The sequence below is a fragment of the Vigna umbellata genome, chromosome 1, assembly GCF_029865625.1.
Source record: "Vigna umbellata cultivar VRB3 chromosome 1, Vumbellata_1.0, whole genome shotgun sequence".
Lineage (NCBI taxonomy): Eukaryota > Viridiplantae > Streptophyta > Magnoliopsida > Fabales > Fabaceae > Vigna > Vigna umbellata.
The window spans coordinates 27,578,868-27,600,983 of record NC_142165.1 but is presented as its reverse complement, the minus strand read 5'-3'; the positions used below and the strand labels follow the sequence as shown (position 1 = coordinate 27,600,983).

Sequence of the window (22,116 nt, the reverse complement as noted above, 5' to 3'; positions counted from 1 at the left end):
TGAAATAAAAAACACTTTTTTAATAAAAAGCATGGCTTGAAGAGGGCTATAACAGGGGGTTGTATATTTTAAAATAAGAAACAGGCAGAGTGTGAACCGGAAGGAGCGACTGCGAAAGCAGAAGTTGCGACACTGCGACGGCGACACGACGGCGGCTGCACGGAGAGTAAACCAGGCCACCGGAGCGCGACCACAAGACCACAAATGAGAACGCTGTGAGCGACAACCAAGAACTGGAGCGGACGATTGAAGGACCAAGAACGACGGTCAGACAGAGCGCGAAAGCAAGGAGATGAAACGAAACCACAAACTGGAGTGAAGCACAATGAGAATTAAGAGGAACCTTAATAAGGTAATCAAATACTAAAATCAAAATGAAATCTTTCTCTTTCGTTTTTACCCATTTTAAACTCGGCAAAATCGCGGCAAAATCGCGATTTTATACGTTTTCACTGATTTCGTTTATGAGCCCACCGAGTTAACTCAAAAAATGAGTTTATTACCGAGTTAACTCGGCAAGCTTGACTAGGAACGTAAACTCATCCGAGTTAACGAGTTAACTTGCGAGTTTGATAACCTTGCATCTAGTAGTTCTTTGTTTATTGTCTTGTGTTCTCTTTTTTAGTGCAAATCACTACCTTTATTTAAAAGCCTATTTAGGATCAAAATAACGTTATGAGATAGAAAGATATTCAAGGAATGTTTCCTTCATGCTTTATACATTCCTTTCCATACACACAACACAGTTGCTCTATCAAGACACAACATAACTTCTGACTCAAAACCATAAAAGGTACACCTCTAGAAGACAGTCAAAGCTCAGAGTAATGGATCTTTTCCAAGAAGTCTATATAAAGAAGACTGCATAAAAAGATGGATCTTTTTCCAAGAAGTCTATATAAAGAAGACTGCATGAAGAGAAAAAAAGCAAGAAGGATTGTTATTGAATATGCCTACGTTATCTTTCTCTTTAAGCTTTGTCTCTTAGACTTGTTCTTTGAAAAGAAAAGTTCTTTATAAGCTTTTAAAATTTTATTGTATTGATTTCAAATCCTCTCTACGAAAGTTATGTATTATGTTATTGTAATTTTTACACAACACTTTGTTGTTTCTGTTCAAAAGTGAAGCAAAACACTTGTAAAGTTAACTCAGTGGAGTTAGACCGTCTAATCAATTAGACTAGTTTACCAGGAGTGGTTATACTCGTTCTAACCAATGAGGTAGTTGTAAAGCAAGAGTGATTAAACTCGTTGTAATCCTTTGTGATTAGTGGAACCCTTTTGATGGAATAAGGCCAAGCCTTAGCACAATAAAGGACATAAAACTTGAAGAAAGAAAGATAAAGAGAATCAAGGAAAGAAGCAAGAAAGCGTTAAGAATAGGGAAGTGAGCCAAGTTTTCACTTGGAATCTTTGGAAAAATGCAATCTGAAAATGACCAGCAAGTTGTTTGAGAAGTTCAACAAGAGGCATACAATTTCAGCAGCTTAATTGAAGTTAATCAAAACCAGTGCCCATCACTAACCTTTGTCGCTTAACGTGAGCGTTCAAAACGCAAGCAACTTCCACGTGCATCCAACAGATTGCAAAGGAGCATCTAGTAGCTTCAAGGACTCCTTTCTAGGTGGCTGCTCACGTTTGTCATAGCTGGCTACTATTGGCTTGATCGGGACTTAGCTTCCCTTTAAATAGCTTGCTTCTTTGATTGTAGTGGACACCTTTGAATTAAATGAAGATTATTTTTTGTTGATTTAGTCCAGAATTTTCTTGAAGGTCACCGAGAGAGAGCTTGAGAGTCTCCTCTAGCCTCTCTCCCTAGCTAGGCTTCCATTCCTAGCATCTTCTACACCATTTGTATCACTTTACAACATATTTTCCTCTACCTCCATTCCAATTTCTTCATCACCGAATCATCAATTCCACTTCAATTCCATCCATCGAACACCCCTTGATAGTGGCTTCTACATGTTTTTGCTTCCTCCGGTCATCATCATCATTCTTCAATCCATTCTGCTGCGTTGCTTAGCTTATCCAAGCAAATCTTCCATTGTTCACATGTTGCTACTTTCCAAATCAGAGAAGAAGTTTGGTTCTATCCAGCTACGTTCCTCCACCAGAATCAGCAAAATCTCGCCTCCATCATGTGGTATTCAGAGCATAGGTTCTATCCAGCTAAGTGTTTTCTCTGTTTCATTGAGTTTTCATTCATCCTCTATAAATGTCTTGATGTTTTTTTTAGTTGTTCTATTTTGTATCATTGTTGTTACTGTTTCATTAATTATGCCTTGTCATTTATGATGTACATCACTATTTCATTCATCTAGTAATGTGCTTGTGCCTTTTCATTACATTTTAATCAGTAATTTACTTGTTTGAGTCATTTTCAGCCTTAAGAATTCAATTTCAGTATGTTAAAGTCATCTGCTCAAAATTCTGATGCAGTGTTTTTAATTTGTCATTAAATTTGGTTTTCCTGCGTTGGTTTTTGGATGTGCTTGAGTTCATATTGCCATATATCAACCAAATAAGGCAATGTGATCTTATTCTATAGCCTTGGTGATATGAGCAGAATCACTAAAACTCTTGTTCAAGTTACAAATCTGATTCAAAATTCATTTTTGGTTTAGGTTTTCTTTGAATTTGTTTTAAGTCTTTTAATTATGTTCTGATGCATTGTCCACCACTGTTTGGTGTTGTCTAAGGTTGTAAAAGGTATGGCAAACCATAACAAGCAATGAAATGCATCTAGCATAGCTTGGTTGCCTCAAAAACCAAAAACACCTACTGTTTGGTCTTATTTCAAGCTTTTCACCATGCTTAAAAATCCTTGGATGTCTAATCTGAATTTACTTCATTATAGCTGATAATTTCGAGCTTTATCTAGTGTATTAAGACTTCGTTGAGTCATTTTCATTGTTTTATAGCTTTTGAATCAATCAAATTTGATGTTGGTGGTGTGATAGGGTGTTTTTCTACATAATTTAGCCATAGCAAAGTTAGATTTCGAATGCTAGCATTTTTATGCTATGTGACAATTTGATCAAGTTTAAAATGATGTTTAAAAGTTGCTAGAAGAGTTCAAATAGTGATATAAACCATCAAATTTATACTAAACCGTCAAATTTTGAATCAAATTAGGAAGTGGCAAGGTGAATTTGAGTAACAATATGTTTTTAACTCATTTCAGAGTTTGAACACGTTTAAAATCACTAAATAAAGTTGTTTGAGTGATCAGTTTTGAGTTAGAACCACTATTGTACAAAAATTGAGTTTTAAACCACCAATTTCAAGCCAATTTTTTTGTGTAGTGTTGAAAATTGATTTTGTTTTGATGATTTGATCTTCAAAATTCAATTTGGATTGTAGCAAGATCTGGTTCATTAATTGTGATTAATTAGGCAAACACTCTTTATATTAAATGCTATTTGACAGTATTAAATTGGTGATCTTGTTGCTTGTGCAAAAATTTATTTTTGAAAGCGGATACAACAAAGGTATATACAACATCAAATTTAGTTTTAGAACATGAGTTGTTGCACTTAGGCTGATTTACTCATTTTATTGAATTGAAACTTCAGTTACAAGTGTTAGCTATAGTATATCTTCTGGTTGTGATGTATAATAGTGCAGGTTTCTTTGAACCGGAAGTTTGAAGGTTCCAAATCAGTAAACAATGGTTGATCATCAATTTAAATTTTGTGGTAGACCTTTCAATCAGTTTCTTACAGCATGTCCTGTAAGACCAAAGGAGCATATTTAAAGCAAGGCAACCAAGGGAGAAACTGAACCAATTTCAAAGCAATGCACACATGGAGCAACAGAGTAATGTAGCTTGCTCTTATTTGAGTTTTGAATTTGTAATCAGTTTAAATTTTAGTTTATATTTGTTTTTCTTGTAAAAGGCCATTTAAGACCAAGTGTTTGGAAGAGTCGTTATGTACTCTCTCAACTTTTGACAATTTTCTTTGCTTGCTTTCATAGTAGACGGTGAGTGTGTCTTGATAGCCAAAGCTACAAGCCTCACCTTTGATTTGATTTTTCTATTATTTTAACTTTCATTTTTGGTTGTTTGAGTCCATTTTTAAATTCAATAGTGAATTTTCTTTTGAAATTGGTCAAGTAAGTAGCCTTAGGCATTCTGGCTAGGTAAGACTTGGTATTTAAGCGGCCTTTGGCTCACCTCTCTTAAGGGTAAACAAAAGTAAGAGTCCTCACATAAGAGAAAGGGTGAAATTGACAACCAACCCAAGAGAGATATTCCATTCTTTGATAAGGACATTAGCGCTTTAACATACTTAGTTTGGGAAAGAAAAATTAATAAAATACATCCTTTTCTTGCTAGAGATGGTGAATCCTCTACTCTTAACACATATCTTTCTATATTAGAAGAACGTGCAAGTGAGTGGTGGAATCATAGGCAATATAGTGTTAAGAAAGGTAGAAAATCCTCCATTCATGATTGGTATGAATTAAGAGCTTGCATGAGAAGAAATTTTGTTCCTCCTTCATCTATGAGAGACCTAGAATTAATGGGAAAACTCATTCAAGAGGTAAAAACATTTATGAAAGGTCTATATGGTTTACTCATTCAAGAGGGAAAAACATTTATGAAACGTCTAGATGGTTTCTCCCGTAGGGAAATTGAATTTAAAGAAAAACTTGAGAAACTATTGGATGAGAGAAGAAAGAGAGAGATTAGAAGGAGAGAAGAGGAATTGAGAGAAAAAGAGAGAAGAGAAGAACAAGAAAGAAAAGAAGAGCAAGAGAGAAGAGAAGAAGAAGAGAAGAAGAAGAGAGAAGAGAAGAAGAAAAGAAAGAAAATGAGAAATTTCTACAATGGAACTAAAAAGAGAAGGTTTCCAATCCTCTATTATTCCCCAATTATCTTTAGGTATTTAAATGATAACTTCTCTTTTAGCTCAATGACCGCTAATAAGGACTCCCAAAAAGACCTTCAAAGTTGAAGAACCTTCCGAAGAATCCAACGACAAAGAAGGATTCAAACAAAGAAGAAGAAGATGAACTATCATTCATCTCCAAGAAAATACATTCTATGTGGAAAAAGGAAAGACAAACTCTGTTTAGAAGAAGAAGCGTCAAATCTACCTCAAGAAATGAGTCAAAGGACAAACAAAATTATGTACCAATTATCTGTTATGAATGTAAGAAGCCAGGGTATTTCATATCATAATGTCCTGATTTGGAAACGTCAAAGAAAAAGGTGGTCTTTGTAAGACCTAAGAAAAAGGTGCATTGTAAATATAAGGATTTTAGGTGTTTTATGGGTTTTTAATAAAAAGAGATTAATTTTCATAAGCAATATATGGTTTAAATGGTAAGAGTTTATTGTGGTGGGTTAAAGGTCCAGTGTGTTAATCTTAAGTGGTGCTGTTTAGTTTGTATTAAAAATGATTTATTTTTGACATGTGTGTTATTTTTCGTTGTTGGTTGCTTTTGATGAAAATTATGACATTTACTTGGACTGTCATACTCTTAACTTGAATTGCTAACTATCTTCGGTGTGATTTAATATGAAGTAATTGGTGGACACATTCAAAGTTGTAATGTCATGTTGGTTGATACTGAATTGTCATATTGTTGTTGTCTCATTATCTGTCATATTTTGGAATAAGTGTAGCTTGATTCTTAGCAAAAATATGCATACTCTGTGTGTCATGATTTAACTTGCAATTGGGACTCGGACTAAGGTAAGCAGTACCTATGAATATTTTAAATTTGGTTGATTCAACTACTGTTTAGCTAGTGTAATGCTTTATGTTGATCTTATTGGGATGGCTATGTGTTGTGTGCTCTAGTTATAGGGAGTAGATAGTGTTGCAAATGTTATTGAAGTTATGTAGGAGCAATGAGAGTATGGTGAAGATCGAGAAGGGAAATTTTGTTAATCATTGTTTTTATAAGACTTTTATGGCAATGTAATATTAACTTGGAACTCAAATTCATTTTACGACTTTTTATCGTATTATTTTATTATTTGTACTACAAGTAAGAATCAATTGACTAATTAATTTCAAAACAATTGAATTTATTACGTTTTTCGTGACATTTGAAACTTGGGTGTTATAGTCTTTCCCAAAAAGGAAAAGAAGAATGTTCTTATGAGCACATAGTTAGATATTATAACCAGTATAGATTATTTTACATCTTTATTCATTCTTCCTTTCTCGCAATACTCTTTGTTTTGCTATTTCTTTCTCGTTGTCTTCATTCTCCTTTCCTTCTCCTCGTTCACTCATTCTCCTTTCCTTCATTGTCCGCTCTTGTTTGGTGTCATTGAAGTTGTCGTCTACGTGGGTGAAGCTCTCACCGTGGTCGATCCTACCGTGCTTCACTATTGTGATGGGTTTATAAGTGCTTTGTGGGGTGTTGTGGTGTGCTGGTCTGCATTTCGCCCTTATTTGTGGTGTGCCCTCGTCACGTGAATTGATAAGGGGAGCTTAGCTTCTTTACATAGTGGTTTTTGATGATGAATAGGTTAAATGATTAATAATGGTTTTAATCATTCTTGCACAACAAACTGGCATAACAAATGTTTACATCTTAAACATGTTAGTCCTAGATGTTTGAATCCATTAGTGATGAGTGAATCAAGCCTAAAACAGATTAGAAATCTAGTTTCTGGTATAGATAATTGATTACATAAGTGGTATAATCAGTTAGATTTAGCCAGAACACTTAGAAAGCTAAACAGGGGCAAATCACTATGTTATAATTGATTATATAAGTTACATAATCGATTAAAACAGAGAGGAAGCCATAATCTCTTATATAAGTAACATAATCTGTTAAGAAAGGCAAATGGATGACTAATGAAGCTAAGTGTCAATATAATCGGTTACATAAGTTTTATAATCGATTAAAACAGAAAGCATAGTTTAATCCATTACACATGAAGCCTAATTTGTTAAGACTGTTAGAAGAAGTAGTTATAGGCATAAGTGTTGAATTAATCAATTACATACATGAGATAATGTGTTAAAACAGAGGCGAAATCATAATAGATTACGTATATAATATAATCGATTAAACTGTGTCAGGATTTGAATTTTCTATATAAACCTGACTTGAGACCTCATTTAGTAACGTTCTAATTTTCATATACTAACATATTTGTTGAGTTTTGATTACAGGTGCTCTCAAGAATCGTTCTTGGAGAATTCAAGCTTTATTGGTGATTACACATCAAGAGTTCTTTTAAGACTAGTTGGACTTTACAGTTTCATTGTATTCTTGTAAACTCAAATCATTATTAGTGGATTCCCTTTAACTAAGGTTGTTGAAAGAGGATTGGATGTAGGCTTGTGATAGCCAAACCAATATAGATTGTTGTGTCTTGATCTTTCTTTTCTCCTTCTTTACTTAGTTGATTCATAGAACTCATAAAGATTCGAAAAAGATTTTGAAAAAGGGTTAATCCAATTCACCCTTCATCTTGGATTAAGTTATAACTCCTTCCTTGCCCGGTCTCGGTTGAATAACTCTTATATTTATATGTTGCCTATCTTATAAAGCCTCATATGAATAAAACTGATTTTTTTTTTCAGTATTGAACGAAAGACAACTTCTTGGCACCCATTCACCACTCACAATTAGGCAGATCTTGCATCCCACCATTTAAACATCTTTGTTTCTACTTAAGGCTAGGGGGCTATTATACCTATAATGTTAAGATGAAAATTTTCTTCGCATTTGCTCTTTGGTATGGGATGACTACTGGCTACTTATTGCTAGTATCATGTTTCATAAGTCAACTGACAACCATCTACAATTATTTTACTGAATTTAATAAATTTATTCCCATGCTCTCCAATGATGAGAAGATTGAGAGGTTGATGTATTGTACATGATCTATGCTACTCGGCCATAAATCGACATCTTCCTACTTAGCCATAAGTTGATCTCTTCCTTCTCAACCACAAGTCGACCTCTCCTACCTAGCTACAAGCCGACCTCTTCCTACCTAGCCACAAGCCGACCTTTTCATACCCAGCAACAAGCCGACCTCTTCTAACCCGACCACAAGCCAACCTCTTCCTACTTGGGCATAAGCCTACCTCTTACTAACTGACCATAAACTGGTTTATTGTACTCTATTAGCATGATATTCTTTAACATGACATTAACTAAATCAAAGGTTAATGGGCCACTAAATCTACCCTGACATGTATAGGTGAGGACCCACAAACGTCATAATTACCCTATAAATAGTTCAATCATCGAGGTAAGTGATGACGACCTCGCCATGATGACATATTGGTTTGGATCAGTGAAAGACAATGCAACGTGGATTGAGTGTGGTATGTGGATGGAATGGTCAATAAAGCATATTTCTAGAAAGGTTGGGCCAATTCTAAGGAATGGGGCTAGAGGAAGCTATCGAGAACCCCTAGCCAAGGGCCCTCAAGAAATGAAAATGTTTGGAGTAATCTCAATAGGGTTTCATAAAGCATTTAAGAGTAATTTGTACAGTAATGGAGATCTCTATAGGAAGGAGACCTCCAATTTTCGTTAACAAATTTCTAGCACATGTCCTATCTTCATGTCGTGAATCATGGATCAATGGACAAGTGGCACCTCACTCATAGTATGTTTTTACTCATGTGCAAAATGTGCTAAATGTGAGGTGTTTTGGAAGAAAGGACGCTTTCTTGTACACTGATATACAACTTGGCATTCATAATAGAGCTTGATAGCTCAGTATCTGTATGTAGCTCGACAACCCAACATCAGTGTGGAGCTTGGCCATCCAACGTTAGTATGGAGCTTGGCAGCATGATAATTAGCTCGACGTGTAACATGGAACTCGTTAGACAAAAAGAAGCTCGACAAGTCATCATGGTAGCTCAGATGCAACAAGGGAGATCGACATATTGACTTGGGCTAAGTTGAAAAAGAAAGCTAGACATGTCAGCATGGGAGCTCGGTTGGACATAAAGGAGCTTGGCTAAAAGCAGCGAAGCCTGACTGAAAGCAGGGGAGCCCAATTGAAAGTAGGGGAGCCCACCTGAAAGCATAAGAACTCGGCTACTAACATAACCAGCCTGACTTGTAGCTTGGTCCACAAATACAAGGTCCAAAAATACAAGACCTAAAGAATCTGCAAGAAAATCCTACGCCATTCTACATTATTTGTATATTTCAGAAATAAAGAAACTAAAGTTAAGTCTAGTCATGGATCCATGTTGTAAGCCCTTAGGGTGATTGTCATCAATTATCATAACATTAATTGTTATCGGACACATCAAACTAAATTGGATGTTAGAGTGCCTTTTGCAAACACACTATCATCAATCCATGAAAGACGAGTACAGAAAGAAAGAAGAGAAATATTTTATGCATGAAAGATTGACGAAGTCCATAAAACTCATCTTCTCAATATATATTCACTCCGTAATTACAAATAAATGAATTTAAAAAGTAAAACCATTAACTCGATAATCACAACTCCAACTCACAGAAGTAATAAATAAGTAGAATCTTGTTTGACTTTTGTCTTAATATCTTTTGAAATACATCTTATCCATTTATGTCATTTACTTTAAAGTTATTCATATGGGCAATTTTCAAAAATACTCTAAAATGTTGTTTTAGAGTCGCAATTCGTCAGTTTGATAGTAATTATATTTTGTGAATGCTTCCGTGAAGGCCTGTTTCTGAAATAACAAAATGTTTGGAGACCCTAACAACTCGAACGTACTGGTGTACATAAATTGAATTGAGAGCACAAATAAACCATTACTCGGGAAAACCAAAAAATGGCCCAACTTGGTGTCCCGGTAAAATCACTAGCAACGTCATGCAAACTTTCTCACATTCACATCTCCAAATCCGCTTTCTTTTCTCACTGTCTCCCTCCATTTCCCTCCTTCACCACCAAACCTTCTCTCCTTGTCCAACCTAGCCACCCGTTATCCGCGCTTCGTTACCGCACTCTCGCACCCCGCAACTGCAATAAGTCAGGTACTTTCTCCGATTAACTTGGATTCGGCGTTTTCTCAAACACCTTATCGTTTACTACGAATTCCAACTTCACGCCTTTTCAGCTGTTCTTCTCACCTCATTCAGTTCTTCTCTTTAGATATTATTTCGCAATTGGAACTCGGAAAACCTGAGGCAAAAGGGAAACCGGAGAAACGAGTTAACGGTATATTCTGGATCATTCTCCTCAACATTGGCGTTTTCATCGCTGACCACTTTTTGCATGTAATTTTCTTGCTATCTTTATTTACTACTGTATCTTCATTATTTATTTTTTATCTGTATATTTTTTTACATTAAAGAAATACAATAAATTTCATAATTTTAGTCAAATAATTGTTATATATATATTTTGTTTCGTTTTTTCTTTCAATCCCACAGATCAGAAGACATACAAGAATCCAATTAACATGTTTCTTTCAAAAATAATCCTATACTTATAAGGAAGATAAAAAAAAAACTAAAAGAATCTAGAAAGCAATTGGCTTAAATAAAATACATTTTTACTCTGTTTCCTCCCTTAAATGTAAAGAGATGTACTCTGGTGCTTTAAAGTGTTTTTATCATTCTATTATTCTTATGCACACTAATGGTGTTAATTTTAGCTGATGTAGCAGAGGCGTAGCTTATAGATTATCAAATGTCAAACAAAATTGATCAAGACAGACTGTTAAAGTGACAAAGTAGTATCTTTGTCTAACAAATGCAGTTTTATAAACCAAAGCAAAAAAGAAAACTTAAAAGACCAAACTGGGCAATAAAATATAACGAGGAATCATATTTGTGCTTTGACTTTGCCAATATGAACGTACATCACAATCTCTTGTATTTTTCCGTTTCGGTCTCATTTCTTTGATCGCATTGAAATAATGGGGGAAGGAGAAATAAAAGCAATTATGTTTCTGCACATTATTGATGGGGTGTGAAATGGATGGACATGAGAGGTAGAACAAGAGAAAAGAGAAAAGTGAGACAAGGAAGGTTAATACATGACAGATGGAAGGTACAATGGAAAAAGAAGACAGAAAAAAGACTACGAATGTTAAATGCGTCCAAGAGAAAATAGGAGTAAGAGTCAAACTCTATAAAAGGAAAATCAGGAGCTCTTTTAAAGGAGTGTGAAACAAGTGGCATTGCATAAACATGGTTGTTTCTGTGTTTGTTGGATGATGTATGGTTTTATATAATTTCTGCAAGGTTAATGGGGCAAAGGATTTGTACTTGTACCACACGTGGCCTGCTTGGTACCAGTTTGTCACAGCTACATTTTGTCATGCTAATTGGTGAGTGTCTTACTCTCTCATTTCAGTTTTTCCATGTTATTTTTCTTTTTTTTGAAGAACATATTCTAGAGTGTTTAAAGATGCTTTTAATTAGAATTGGAGTTTTACCTTAGTTTTGTAATAAAGGTTTCAATATAGTTGATATAAGAAGTTATGTGGGTAAGATTGTGAACAGCACTAAAAGAACTGAATGAACTGTATGAGTGTTTTTCCATTCGGTTGTTCCAAATAAGAAAGCGTAGACACCTGAAAATAATAATCTAGTAATGTCTAATGTGTGTCAGACACACTGAGTATTCTTGGTTGCATTTTATGAATTTATTATACTTTTATATTTTAAGCTTTGATATGAATAAAGATGAGAGTTAGATGAATAGCAGCATTTTTTTTATTTAAGCAATCATCACTTTTTTAAATTAGTTCTCATTTGATCTTTGACTGTGTTTTATATTAATTTTTATTTTATTTTTGTGAACTACTTTCTCACTATCTCATTTTACAAGATGACTAATGCATTAACTTGTTCAGGAAGCATCTTTCTAGCAACCTTTTCTTCCTTTACATTTTTGGTAAGGCTGTAACACGGTCACTTGTCTTTCTCGTAAAGTGAGTTGTTATGGGATTGATGCTTGAGAGTTTGTTATTTTGTTGTTTCCACAATAGGAAAACTTGTTGAAGAAGAGGAAGGGAACCTTGCTTTGTGGCTTTCTTATATTCTTACTGGTGTAGGAGCAAACCTGGTTTCATGGCTGGTTTTACCTAGAAATACAGTTTCTGTTGGAGCTTCTGGTGCTGTTTTTGGGTTATTTACCATCAGTGTCCTTGTAAAGGTACCTGGAATTGGATGCCAGAGTTCATCTGTTTGCGGTATTTCTTCCAAGTTTTAACAGTGAAGCTTTTAATTAATGCAGATGTCCTGGGACTGGAGGAAGATCCTTGAAGTGCTTATATTGGGTCAGTTCGTTATAGAGAAGGTGATTAGAGATATTGGAACTTAAGGTCATGTTACTTTTTCAATATGCATCCAGAATCATGTGTCATGCTTCATAAATGGTTGAGTAATGATATATCATCGCTCTCCACTATAAACACTGAACTAACATTTTTCATTTCCGTCTATTTCTTTTTTCTTATTGCATCATAATACCTGTTATAGCCACTGTACTCTTTGTCTTACTAGGTGTCAAATAGATAAAAGGTATCCAAAAATCATGTTTTTTTTATGGTTTCCTATGTATGTGATGTTTTCACGTTTTTTTATTGATCCCTGAGTAAACTATATATGATCCGTAATAATATTTGTGATTTCCTTTTGTCTCTTTTTTCGTATTACATTATATTACTTATTGATTATTTGTGTTCCAAGTGTTGAAAATATTGTACAGAATTGAACTAGTTAAGTAACATACAAGTGAAAAAAACCTACAACCTATAATTCTTTAGGTAAAAGTGATGTGTTGTTCTATGGTCTTTTGGTGAATATCACTTTGGTGTTTCTCCATTTTTGCAACGAGTTGTATCAAAGTCAGTAGTAAGTTATAGTGTTCGGCTCAGATAGTACAGTGTGGTAATTTTCTCTTTATGTTGGCTCCCGGTGTGTTGGGAAGATCTCCCTAATGTTCTGCCCTCAAATTATCCATCAATGTGATGTCTTTTCCTCACTAGGTGTCAAATAGATGAAAAGTGTCCATCAATCATATCCGTAAATGGTTTCCTATCTGTGTTGATGTTTTTTATTAACCAACTATTTATATTTTGGACAAAACGGTCAAAATTTTTATTCATTTTCTCTTTGATTTATGCCAACTATTATCTATCAGTGCTCTGTATGATTCATCTGTTCTTTATGTGTGTCCTAGGTTATGGAGGCAGCCCAAGCTTCAACATCATTATCAGGAACCTTTCACGGAGGCTACACATTGCAAAGTGTAAATCACATCGCACATCTTTCTGGTGCGCTTGTTGGTGTGCTTTTGGTTTGGCTTCTTAGCAAAGTTCCTTCTGCTCCTTTAGACCAATAACCCACGCAGTTCAACAAAAAAGGCCAAACTACTAGCGTACCTTAGCTAGACCAAAAATAACAAATGTGTCGTTTTGTTACTTCTGCTACTATTGATGCTAGGCGTTCAAATAATATCAATATCTGTTATAAGAGTAGTCTTGTTAAGAACGCTTCGCTATATACGCATTGTTGTTATAGAGACCTTGGTATTGAGAAGTGTGAGGAAATAGCTCAAATTCACCGGACAATGTACCCCACACAAATGAGTAATACACGATAATGAAGAACTTGCAAGAACAATTAAACGATTACACAAAAAATCTCTTAAAGAAATTTAACGTGATTTAATTAAAGTATTGACTAATTTCAATCTACATCTATGGTCAGAAATTTACTAAAATTTGAGATTACAACTCGGGTTTTTTTAAGATAGTTCATACTGGCTCTATTTATACAGAAAAATAAATGTCAATCTAACTTTTATAAAACGTGCCAATTTGCACTAGTTGTCAGTCAGTGCCCTGAACTGGGGTGTTTTGTAAATAAAATTCAATTGCATTAATATATTAGTTTAGGTACATAATTGTGTTAATTAAATGATTTCATCGGGCATTATTTTTTGTTTTGAATCATACATATGGGTTTTATGTTTTTCTTGTAGATAGGTGTTTCTAGATGTTAAAATCACAACTTTGGAAGAAATAATATCCAAGATGTAGAGTTGAAACTAGAGAGTTCCGCAACTTAGTTGTGAACGTTTTCACAACCTTTGAAAGTCTCTCCAAAATGTACAGTTAAAACTAGAAAGTTTTACAACTGAGTTGTGAAAGTTTCAACAACTTGCGGAACTGTCTCGAGAGAAATAGAATGCAAACCAGTTCCACAATTGAGTTGTGGCTTTTTCCACAACTTGTGGATTTACTTTAAGAGAGCGAAATTGAAACGAGAGAAGAACATAAGTAGATTGTGGATTTTTTCATGAGTAGTGAAATTGTTCATAGCAGTTATAACAGCTCATTATGTGGATTTAAAGAAATTAAAAAAATAGAGAAATGAACGTTTACTAGAAGAGGGTAACCACTCCCCTAAAAAGAGGGAATGAGAGGAAAGGTGGGGGAGATAACAATTTAAACGTAAGAATTGGAAGAAAGAAAGGAGGAGAAACGCACGTCAGAAAGCACGAAACATCTTCTACACATCTTCTTCTTCTTTTAGTGGAATTTTACATTATGCAAAACTAATTTTCTTTTTTGTAAGAGAATTGATGTAATGCTTTGGATTATAATTTCTGAACCTTTTCAATTGATGCTTTGTTAATTTTAATTAACTCAGTGTTCTATTTATGTTTTAATGTCTATTCTATGAATAGTTTCACAATTGGGAAATTGAGAATTGTTTGCGATCATAATTATAACAGATTATATATTATCACAATGGGAAAACTGGGCATAGCTAATTAGTTTGTAATTGAGATAATAATTTTCTTCATGATTTTATTGATTTTGTAATTGACCTAAGAGGTTGGGGGTTAGAATTCAATAGATAAGTTTGGCTATCTAAGGAATTAGGGGTAAACAAGCTCTTAATAAACTCAAATAGATAATTACAATTCACACATCAATTGGGAAGGAGAAGAATTTATATGAAAACATATGAAATCAATTCTCTAACATTGTTTATATTATTTGAATTCTCATCACTTGTTATGTTCATCATTTCACTTGATATATTTTGTTGCTCAAAATTACGTGAATTAGTAATCTAGTACTTAACTCATTCAATCTTAGAGGACAATATTTTGTTACTACAATAATGATTGGTACACTTGCCAAACGTTTATCATGTTTGTTGCATAGAAAATTAACATGAAAAGATATGGATAATGATAAGCTAACCCAAGTCATCTCTCAACAAATTCAACTAAAAATTTCACTTAAAGTTTGCAGAGAAGGTTAGAACATAAAAACAATTATATGGTCTGTCATAATTAAAGCAATAAAGAAATTAAAGGAATAAAAAAGCAATAAAGAAATAGAAGACACTTCTCGAGCTCTTTCATAATTGAATTCTTCATTAGTAATCATATGATTATCAATTAATTAATTTTCAAATAAACTTAAAACTGACCAAACAAACATTTAATTCATTTGTTAAGTTTTCTACTTTCTCCATGTTTATAAGTAAGATCTTGTTTAGACTTCACATGTTTCATAGTTTACATGTGAAGTTTTATTTATCTATTTTTACCTTCGTAGTTACCCATTTCATCGGCTATGGATCCAGTGCATATTAGACTTCACATGTTCCATTATATACTTGTGAAGCTCTTTCAACTAAACAAAATGTTATTAACAAAGTAATAAGAATTCTAACAAAAGACATAATATTGAATTATAAGCAATTGTTCTAAAACAATTCTAAGATCATAACTAATAACTTAAAAAAAGTTTGAAAGTAGAATATGTTTTGATAAAAGTTAAAGAACAAGATGTTTATTGCACATATCCTCAAAACTAACTATGAAATGACAAAAATAATCATTCAAGAGGGGTTAGTCTTCCAAGGGAAGAACCATCTGAAACATGAAAGAAAGTGGTGGTAGATAGTGAATGAAGTGAGATTTGTCCTAGTACTCGTTGTTGCTCCTCATTAATAGAAATTTTGGTTGGACTTCAATTACTGCTCATATTTGCACTTGCCCATGTATAATGTTGGTGGTTTCATAGCAACCATCTTCAATAGCAGGTCTTGAGAACATGCAAAAAGTTGGTTTCATTCTAGATATTTGCATAAAGATTTTATTTAGAGATTTAAGGGCTTATATATAAGATAAAGTTCGTAGAGTACTAGGTTTATTTGCTATGTTACCATGTGTCAAAGTATCGCTTGAATCTTACAAAAATTAAAACCTTAACAACAAATTTATCTACTAGAAAAATTTAGCTTAATAGATGACCCAAATAGGCTCTCAATGTGTCAAACGATATGTGTAGATGAGGTCATCTAGACGATACATACTAAATGAAACCATCAGACGAGTCTTAGTAGTCGAGCGTGTTGGATGACATCATTAAACGAGTTTATCATACGCGTGTTGGCACAAAGTGACTCTAGAAAAAGGGGTTGAATAGAGCTTATAAACATTTGATAATATTTTTGCACAAGCATATTACAATAAATATAATTAATTTAAATAGTAATGAAGAGAAGAATGTACACAAGGATTTATATTAGTTTACCTCCACTTAAGGCTTTGTCCAATCTCTTCAGCCACCTACTTAAGAAATTCATTAATCAAAGAGAAATTTTGAGTCTAGAAATTGAATTTGGAGCCAAAACTGTTAAGACAAGATCGTGTGTGAGACTGGACCATCTAACATCTTCATACTTTGAAGTTTAACAAACAACGATAACCAAATGAGCATTTGAAAAAATATTGTCTTTGTGAAACAATATCGTTAAAAGAAAAGGCTTCTTATGAAATTTTTTTGTGAAGATTGGAATGATTAAAGAAAAAGCTTTAAGTAAATGTGCTCTTGTTATACATTGTTAAACCATGTTAAATAAACTCTCACTATATCTTGCAAAATAATGTGCAAAATGATGTTTTTGGTAAACACATTCAAAGACATAATGATGGCATACTGCCTCATGAAATTACCTCATTATTCTCTTGTATTTTGTTACATTTTATTGTATATGCATTACACTTCTCTTGGAGTACGGGTTACTATAAATACTCGTCTCCACCATTGTATCATTCACTTTCGAGCATTATGAATTGTGATTTCTGTAGAAAAAATCCAGACACAATTCTCTCTTAAAAGTCAAGCTAGAGAGTCCAAAGTGAACCGCCTCTAGTCACATTCCAAGCACATTCGTCATTCTCTCATTTCTCCAAAATTCCATTGTGCTTTCCCTCTCATCCTCCACGCTGACTCTCCACTGCCACATCTCGTGCACGCATTAGCTCCTCCTTACATCACCGCTCCACGCATCAGCCACGTCTTTAGATCGTGTCTCATTCATTCTTCCCCTCGCGCATCCCTCCATATCTTAGAGCGTCTCATTCGTTCTCGAGAGCTCATTGTCGCCAACCACATATCCGCACTCCATACGTGTCTTCGAAGGTATTCTCTCTTCGTTCATCTCACTACCTCATCTTCTTCTAGGGTTTCCACTCACTTCCACCATTTTCCACCGATTGAAACTTTATCCTTCATCATTTGAACCTTTTCCACCGTTCAATCTCCATTTATCACCGTTTAATCGGTCCAAATCGAGTCTCTCCCCACTCCTAGGGTTTCATTCGTGCCTCTAGTGTTTCCCCCGATTAAACCCTAAATCCTAGGGTTCCATGTGTTCGATCTCAGTTTCCCCTTCGATCTCGAACTTCTATTCCATTCCGCTGCGTCTTCACTCGTCGGAGAAGCTTTGAGGATCCAGATCGCACTCCTCCTACCTCAGTTGGTCCGAACTCCTCAGGCTCTTGCATCATTTGGTATTCAGAGCTTAGGTTCGAGCACGCTTCAGAGGTAAGTTGTCTCGCGTTCTCTGTCTTCAATTTTTTTTTATTTTTTTCTGCGTTGTTCATCGTTTTTTTCCCTTCACTGTCTTGTTTTGATTCAGTCTTCTGTTGAATCTGTTTCGATAATGTCTTGGTGATTCATCTTGTTTTTGTCGGTTTGATTTTGATTCTTTGTGTTTTGTTTCGTCAATTTCTGAGTTGTTCATCATTTTCCTTTAATGTCTTGATTTATTTTTCTGATATGAGTTGTTGCGAATCTTGTTTGTGTTTCGTGTTTTAAATCTCTTCATATCTGTTTAGATTTCCATGTTGCATTTCCTATGCCTTGAGTCTTATGTCATTTTAATTCAGTGAGTCTTCTTATTTGAGTCTTTTAAGTTTTAAAATCTATTTCTGTTTTGTCTATGTCATGTTGTTTGATTTAGTTTTCCGTTAAATCCAAGTTTAACTGTGATTCAATTGAGTTTTTTCTTTGAGTAAGATCTGTCCATCATCATAAGCGTGACATTCAATTGAATGAGCTTGATGACAGATTTCAACAACAGGTTTAATGTCATTTCATTTATCTGAAGCTGTCTTGAGTTTTTGATGCTGACCATTACATGTAATTGTATTGCACCTTTGAAATTCTATGAGCTGAAAGTTGAAATGTTGCATTGAGCTTGGGTGCAAGATGCTTACAGCAACATCAGTCTCTCTTTTGGCCAGCTACACCGAACTGGTTTTTCTTTGCAGAGTCTGTGAGTCATTCATACTTGGTTTTAAATTCTTTGCCAAGTTCTGATTCAAAATTTTCCAGTATTGTCTTTGTTTCGTTGGCATCTATTGAGGTATATGAATCTGCAGAATGCACTAAAACTGTTTACAACAGTGATTGAACTTAGTTTGAACTTCTGAGTTTGTGATCCATAGTGTGCATTCACTGTTTTCACTTTGCTATCAATTCTTCAGTTGAGAATAAATTTGTGGTCACTCAAGGAAGCCTAAACCAGTGGTATTTGAAACTATAACTGTGGCTGAGAGTGATTAACCTCTTGTTTTCCTTTGGATATTTTTTTCTTTGAGTTGAACCATGTTCACTTTCCTTTGGCAACAATTTGATTAAGTTGAAAAAACTGATTAGGTGATCTGTTGTGAACTGTGACTGAAAATAGCAAGTTCTAAAGTGTTATCCAACTCAGATTTGGCTATCAAATTGTGATAAAAAAAGGAGCAAAGAGAACTGGTGCAATTCACAATATTGTTCACTGTTTCAGTAAATTATCTCTGCCAAAATCAAATCAGATATAACTTTCTCCAATCATATCTGGTTCAACTTAAGTCCTTTTTTTTATTGCTTTAATAATCTGTTCTAGTTCTATTCATTAGGATCCTGTTTGAGTGTCTTATGTTTTAAATAGCCTTATTTCTTGTTTGTCATTATTGGTTGTTCTGGTTTTGTCTCAATGCACGTGTAAAATCTGATCTGCTGTTCATAATTAAGCTTTTGTTGCTTTTATTAATTTGGTCGAGAGTTGATCTTGAGTCAGTTTCATTATCTGGTGATTACATTGTTGGTGGTTGTCCTGTATTGTCCATTACTTTGCTTAGCGTAGCATTTTCTGAAATGAGAAGCATTTATACTTTGGTTTATGGAATTTGAAAGAAGGTTTGTGTGTTTGGTAGCATCTTAGGTGGTGGTGGTCTGAAAGACTCTGCAGCTTTGTACTGCCAAAGGAGAATTTCCCTTCCAAACCTTTCCATTTTTTTTAGTGCTTTAAGCTTCCAGAGAAGCCTTGAGTGTTGTGAGTTTTGTGAGGCTGACTTAGCCCAATTCCTTGGCATATTTGTATATGAGACAAGTAGCATTTACATCTTGTTGTGCAGTTTTGAACTAAAGGGCCATTCTTCTATCTTAAACTGTTTCTGTTTTGATTGAACTGCTCTTGTTATAATTTGTAATTGCTTGCAATAAGTGAATTGTTAATTTAGTTGGAATTGTTTGTGCAGTATTAGTTGAGACCGTTAAATGAGCAACAGTACAATCTTAGTGGAAAGCTTGGAAAGCTTGTGCAGCCATGAGAAAGGGAAGTTCTTACTGCCCTATATCCTCTTTTGCAATCTGTTTTAACTAAGTGAATACTCATAGCAGTTTTTTGCATGTGTGATTGTAGGATTGACCAGAAGCTAGAATGACCCAAGTTATCCAACAACAACAAATTCAAGCAACAAAATTGAGCACATGAATTTTCCTGCAAAAGTGGACCAAGACTATAACAGCCCAGCATTGTTTTGATTTTCTTTTGTCAATCTGATTTGTAAGGGGTTTGTGTTAGCCCACTGTTAGCTTTAGATTTGTTTTGTAAAAGGCCTTTTATAAAGTCCAAGTTCTTTGGAAGAGTCCTTGGTGCTCTTTCAAACTCTTGGCAACTTTTCTTGATTGCTTTCTTTAAATTTAGCATAGCCAGACAGGTGAATGTGTCTTGTTAGCCAAATCTACAAGCTTCACCATAGGAGTAGACTTTAATATTGATTTGATTTGTGTATCTCGTAGGGGTCATTAGAGTCCGCTAGTTTCTTAAGTGTTTTGATTGTTTGATTTTGTGTTCATGTTTAGGGGTGACTTAGGCTAAAAGAGATTAAACTCTAAGCCTTGTCAATAAAGTCCGAAAATTAGGAGTCTTGTTTTGTTTGTTTGTGAGTTGTGTCCTTTGATTTTAAAGGTGATTTTAGTTTAAAGGGTAACTAGTAGTAACTGAAGACATTTCTGGCAAGGTAAGACTTGGTACTTAAGCAGTCTTCATGACTCGCCTCTCTTACCTGGGATTTGTCTAAGTGTGAATCTTGTATACCTTTACACTAGAAAAAACTTTTAAAAACAAAGATGTCTTGTTATTCATATAGGTCATCTAGGATTTCTAATCAGCCCATTAGTTTTAAAGAAATTAAAAGAAAACTTGATGATGCGAGAAGAAGAACAGGTTCATTTTATGAATTTGATAGGATTGAGGATGATTTGTATAAACAAGCTAGGGCAAATATTCCATTCTTTGGTGAGGATATTGGTTCATTAACATACCTAGCTTGGGAAAGGGAAATTAATGACATGCATCCATTCATTGTTAGAAGAAGTAAATCTGAAACCTATTTCTATTCTAGAGATAGTGAATCATATGTTCTTAGTCTCTGCACTTCTAGTTTTCAAAAACATGCCAGAGAGTGGTGGGATGAAAGACAATATCATGTTAGGATAGAAAGAAAGTCCCCCATTTGTGATTGGAATGAATTAAAGTCTTGCATGAGAAGAAAGTTTGTGCCTCTTTCTATCCAAAGAAACCTAGAACTAATGAGAGATAGTATTGAAAATGGGAAAATATTTCTTGAGAGATTAAATGATTATGGTTTCTTTCATAGAGAAATAGAATTTGGGGCAAAACTTCAAGAGTTAAGGGATAAGAAAAGGGAAAGAGATACTAAACGAAGAGAGCAAGAAAAAAAGAGGAAGAAGAGAAGAGAGAAAGAGAAGAAGAGCGAAGAAAAGAAGAAGAGAGACGAGAAAGAAGAGAAGTGGAAAAGAGAAGAGAAGAAGAAACGAAGCATGAAGAAAGTAGAGAAAAAGAGGAATTGCTACTGATAGCAAATTCCCCTCCAAATATCATAGAACATATAAGGGAAGGTTTCCAATTCTTTACATCTTTTCCGATAATTGTTGGGTCTTCAAATTTTAATTTCTCTTTCAAAACAATTGCCATTTCATATTATATGCAACACTTTTCAACAAATGGCAATCTTGAGTTATTGTTACCTTTATGGAGACAAATAACTCAAGACAAAAACAAAATAACTTTTTCCCTTGGACTTCTACACATGCTTTAAACGTCAAAACAAACTCTAGGAAGTCCTTATTATAAAGTTCTTATTTTAGAAATTTTTTATATTGGATTAATATTAATTGCAAATATATTTCATGTGTATTGCAGATTTATATTTGATCCAGGAGGAGGAAAAGTAGATCTCAAGGAATAAGGCCATTGCAAGATGGATCTGCTCCAGCTATGGAGCGTCTTCATAAGGCAACTGCCAAGATTTGAGGACAAATCTTTTCTTAAGAGGGAGGGAATGATGGCATACTGCCTCGTGAAATTACCTCATTGTTCTCTTGTATTTTGTTACATTTTATTGTATATGCATTACACTTCTCTTGGAGTACGGGTTACTATAAATACCCGTCTCCACCATTGTATCATTCACTTTTGAGCATAATGAATTGTGATTTCTGTAGAAAAAATCCAGACACAATTCTCTCTTAAAAATCAAGCTAGAGAG

At 34.4% G+C, this 22,116-nt stretch overlaps 1 protein-coding gene and 1 long non-coding RNA gene across 2 annotated transcripts; both read left to right on the top strand.

Annotated features, from left to right (window-relative positions):
• Nucleotides 1-9,693: 9,693 nt before the first annotated feature.
• LOC148205043 (rhomboid-like protein 11, chloroplastic) lies at nucleotides 9,694-13,482 on the top strand. Its single transcript, XM_088102352.1, has 7 exons — nucleotides 9,694-9,980; nucleotides 10,099-10,223; nucleotides 11,196-11,281; nucleotides 11,810-11,850; nucleotides 11,945-12,111; nucleotides 12,193-12,255; nucleotides 13,141-13,482. The coding sequence occupies exons 1-7, from the start codon at nucleotides 9,776-9,778 to the stop codon at nucleotides 13,300-13,302; spliced, it is 849 nt and encodes a 282-aa protein (XP_087958478.1). The 5' UTR covers nucleotides 9,694-9,775; the 3' UTR covers nucleotides 13,303-13,482.
• A 3,598-nt stretch (nucleotides 13,483-17,080) lies between these two features.
• On the top strand, nucleotides 17,081-20,285 carry LOC148205042 (uncharacterized). Its single transcript, XR_015784987.1, has 2 exons — nucleotides 17,081-17,818; nucleotides 19,801-20,285. It is a non-coding gene; the product is annotated as an uncharacterized LOC148205042 (long non-coding RNA).
• The last annotated feature ends 1,831 nt before the right edge of the window (nucleotides 20,286-22,116 follow it).

Excerpts from the sequence above, each read along its gene's own strand:
- LOC148205043 (XM_088102352.1), top strand. The coding sequence starts at position 9,776 with ATGGCCCAACTTGGTGTCCCGGTAAAATCACTAGCAACGTCATGCAAA. Across the intron at positions 12,112-12,192 it reads CCATCAGTGTCCTTGTAAAG|ATGTCCTGGGACTGGAGGAA; the intron begins GTACCTGGAATT and ends TAATTAATGCAG. Across the intron at positions 12,256-13,140 it reads GTCAGTTCGTTATAGAGAAG|GTTATGGAGGCAGCCCAAGC; the intron begins GTGATTAGAGAT and ends TGTGTGTCCTAG.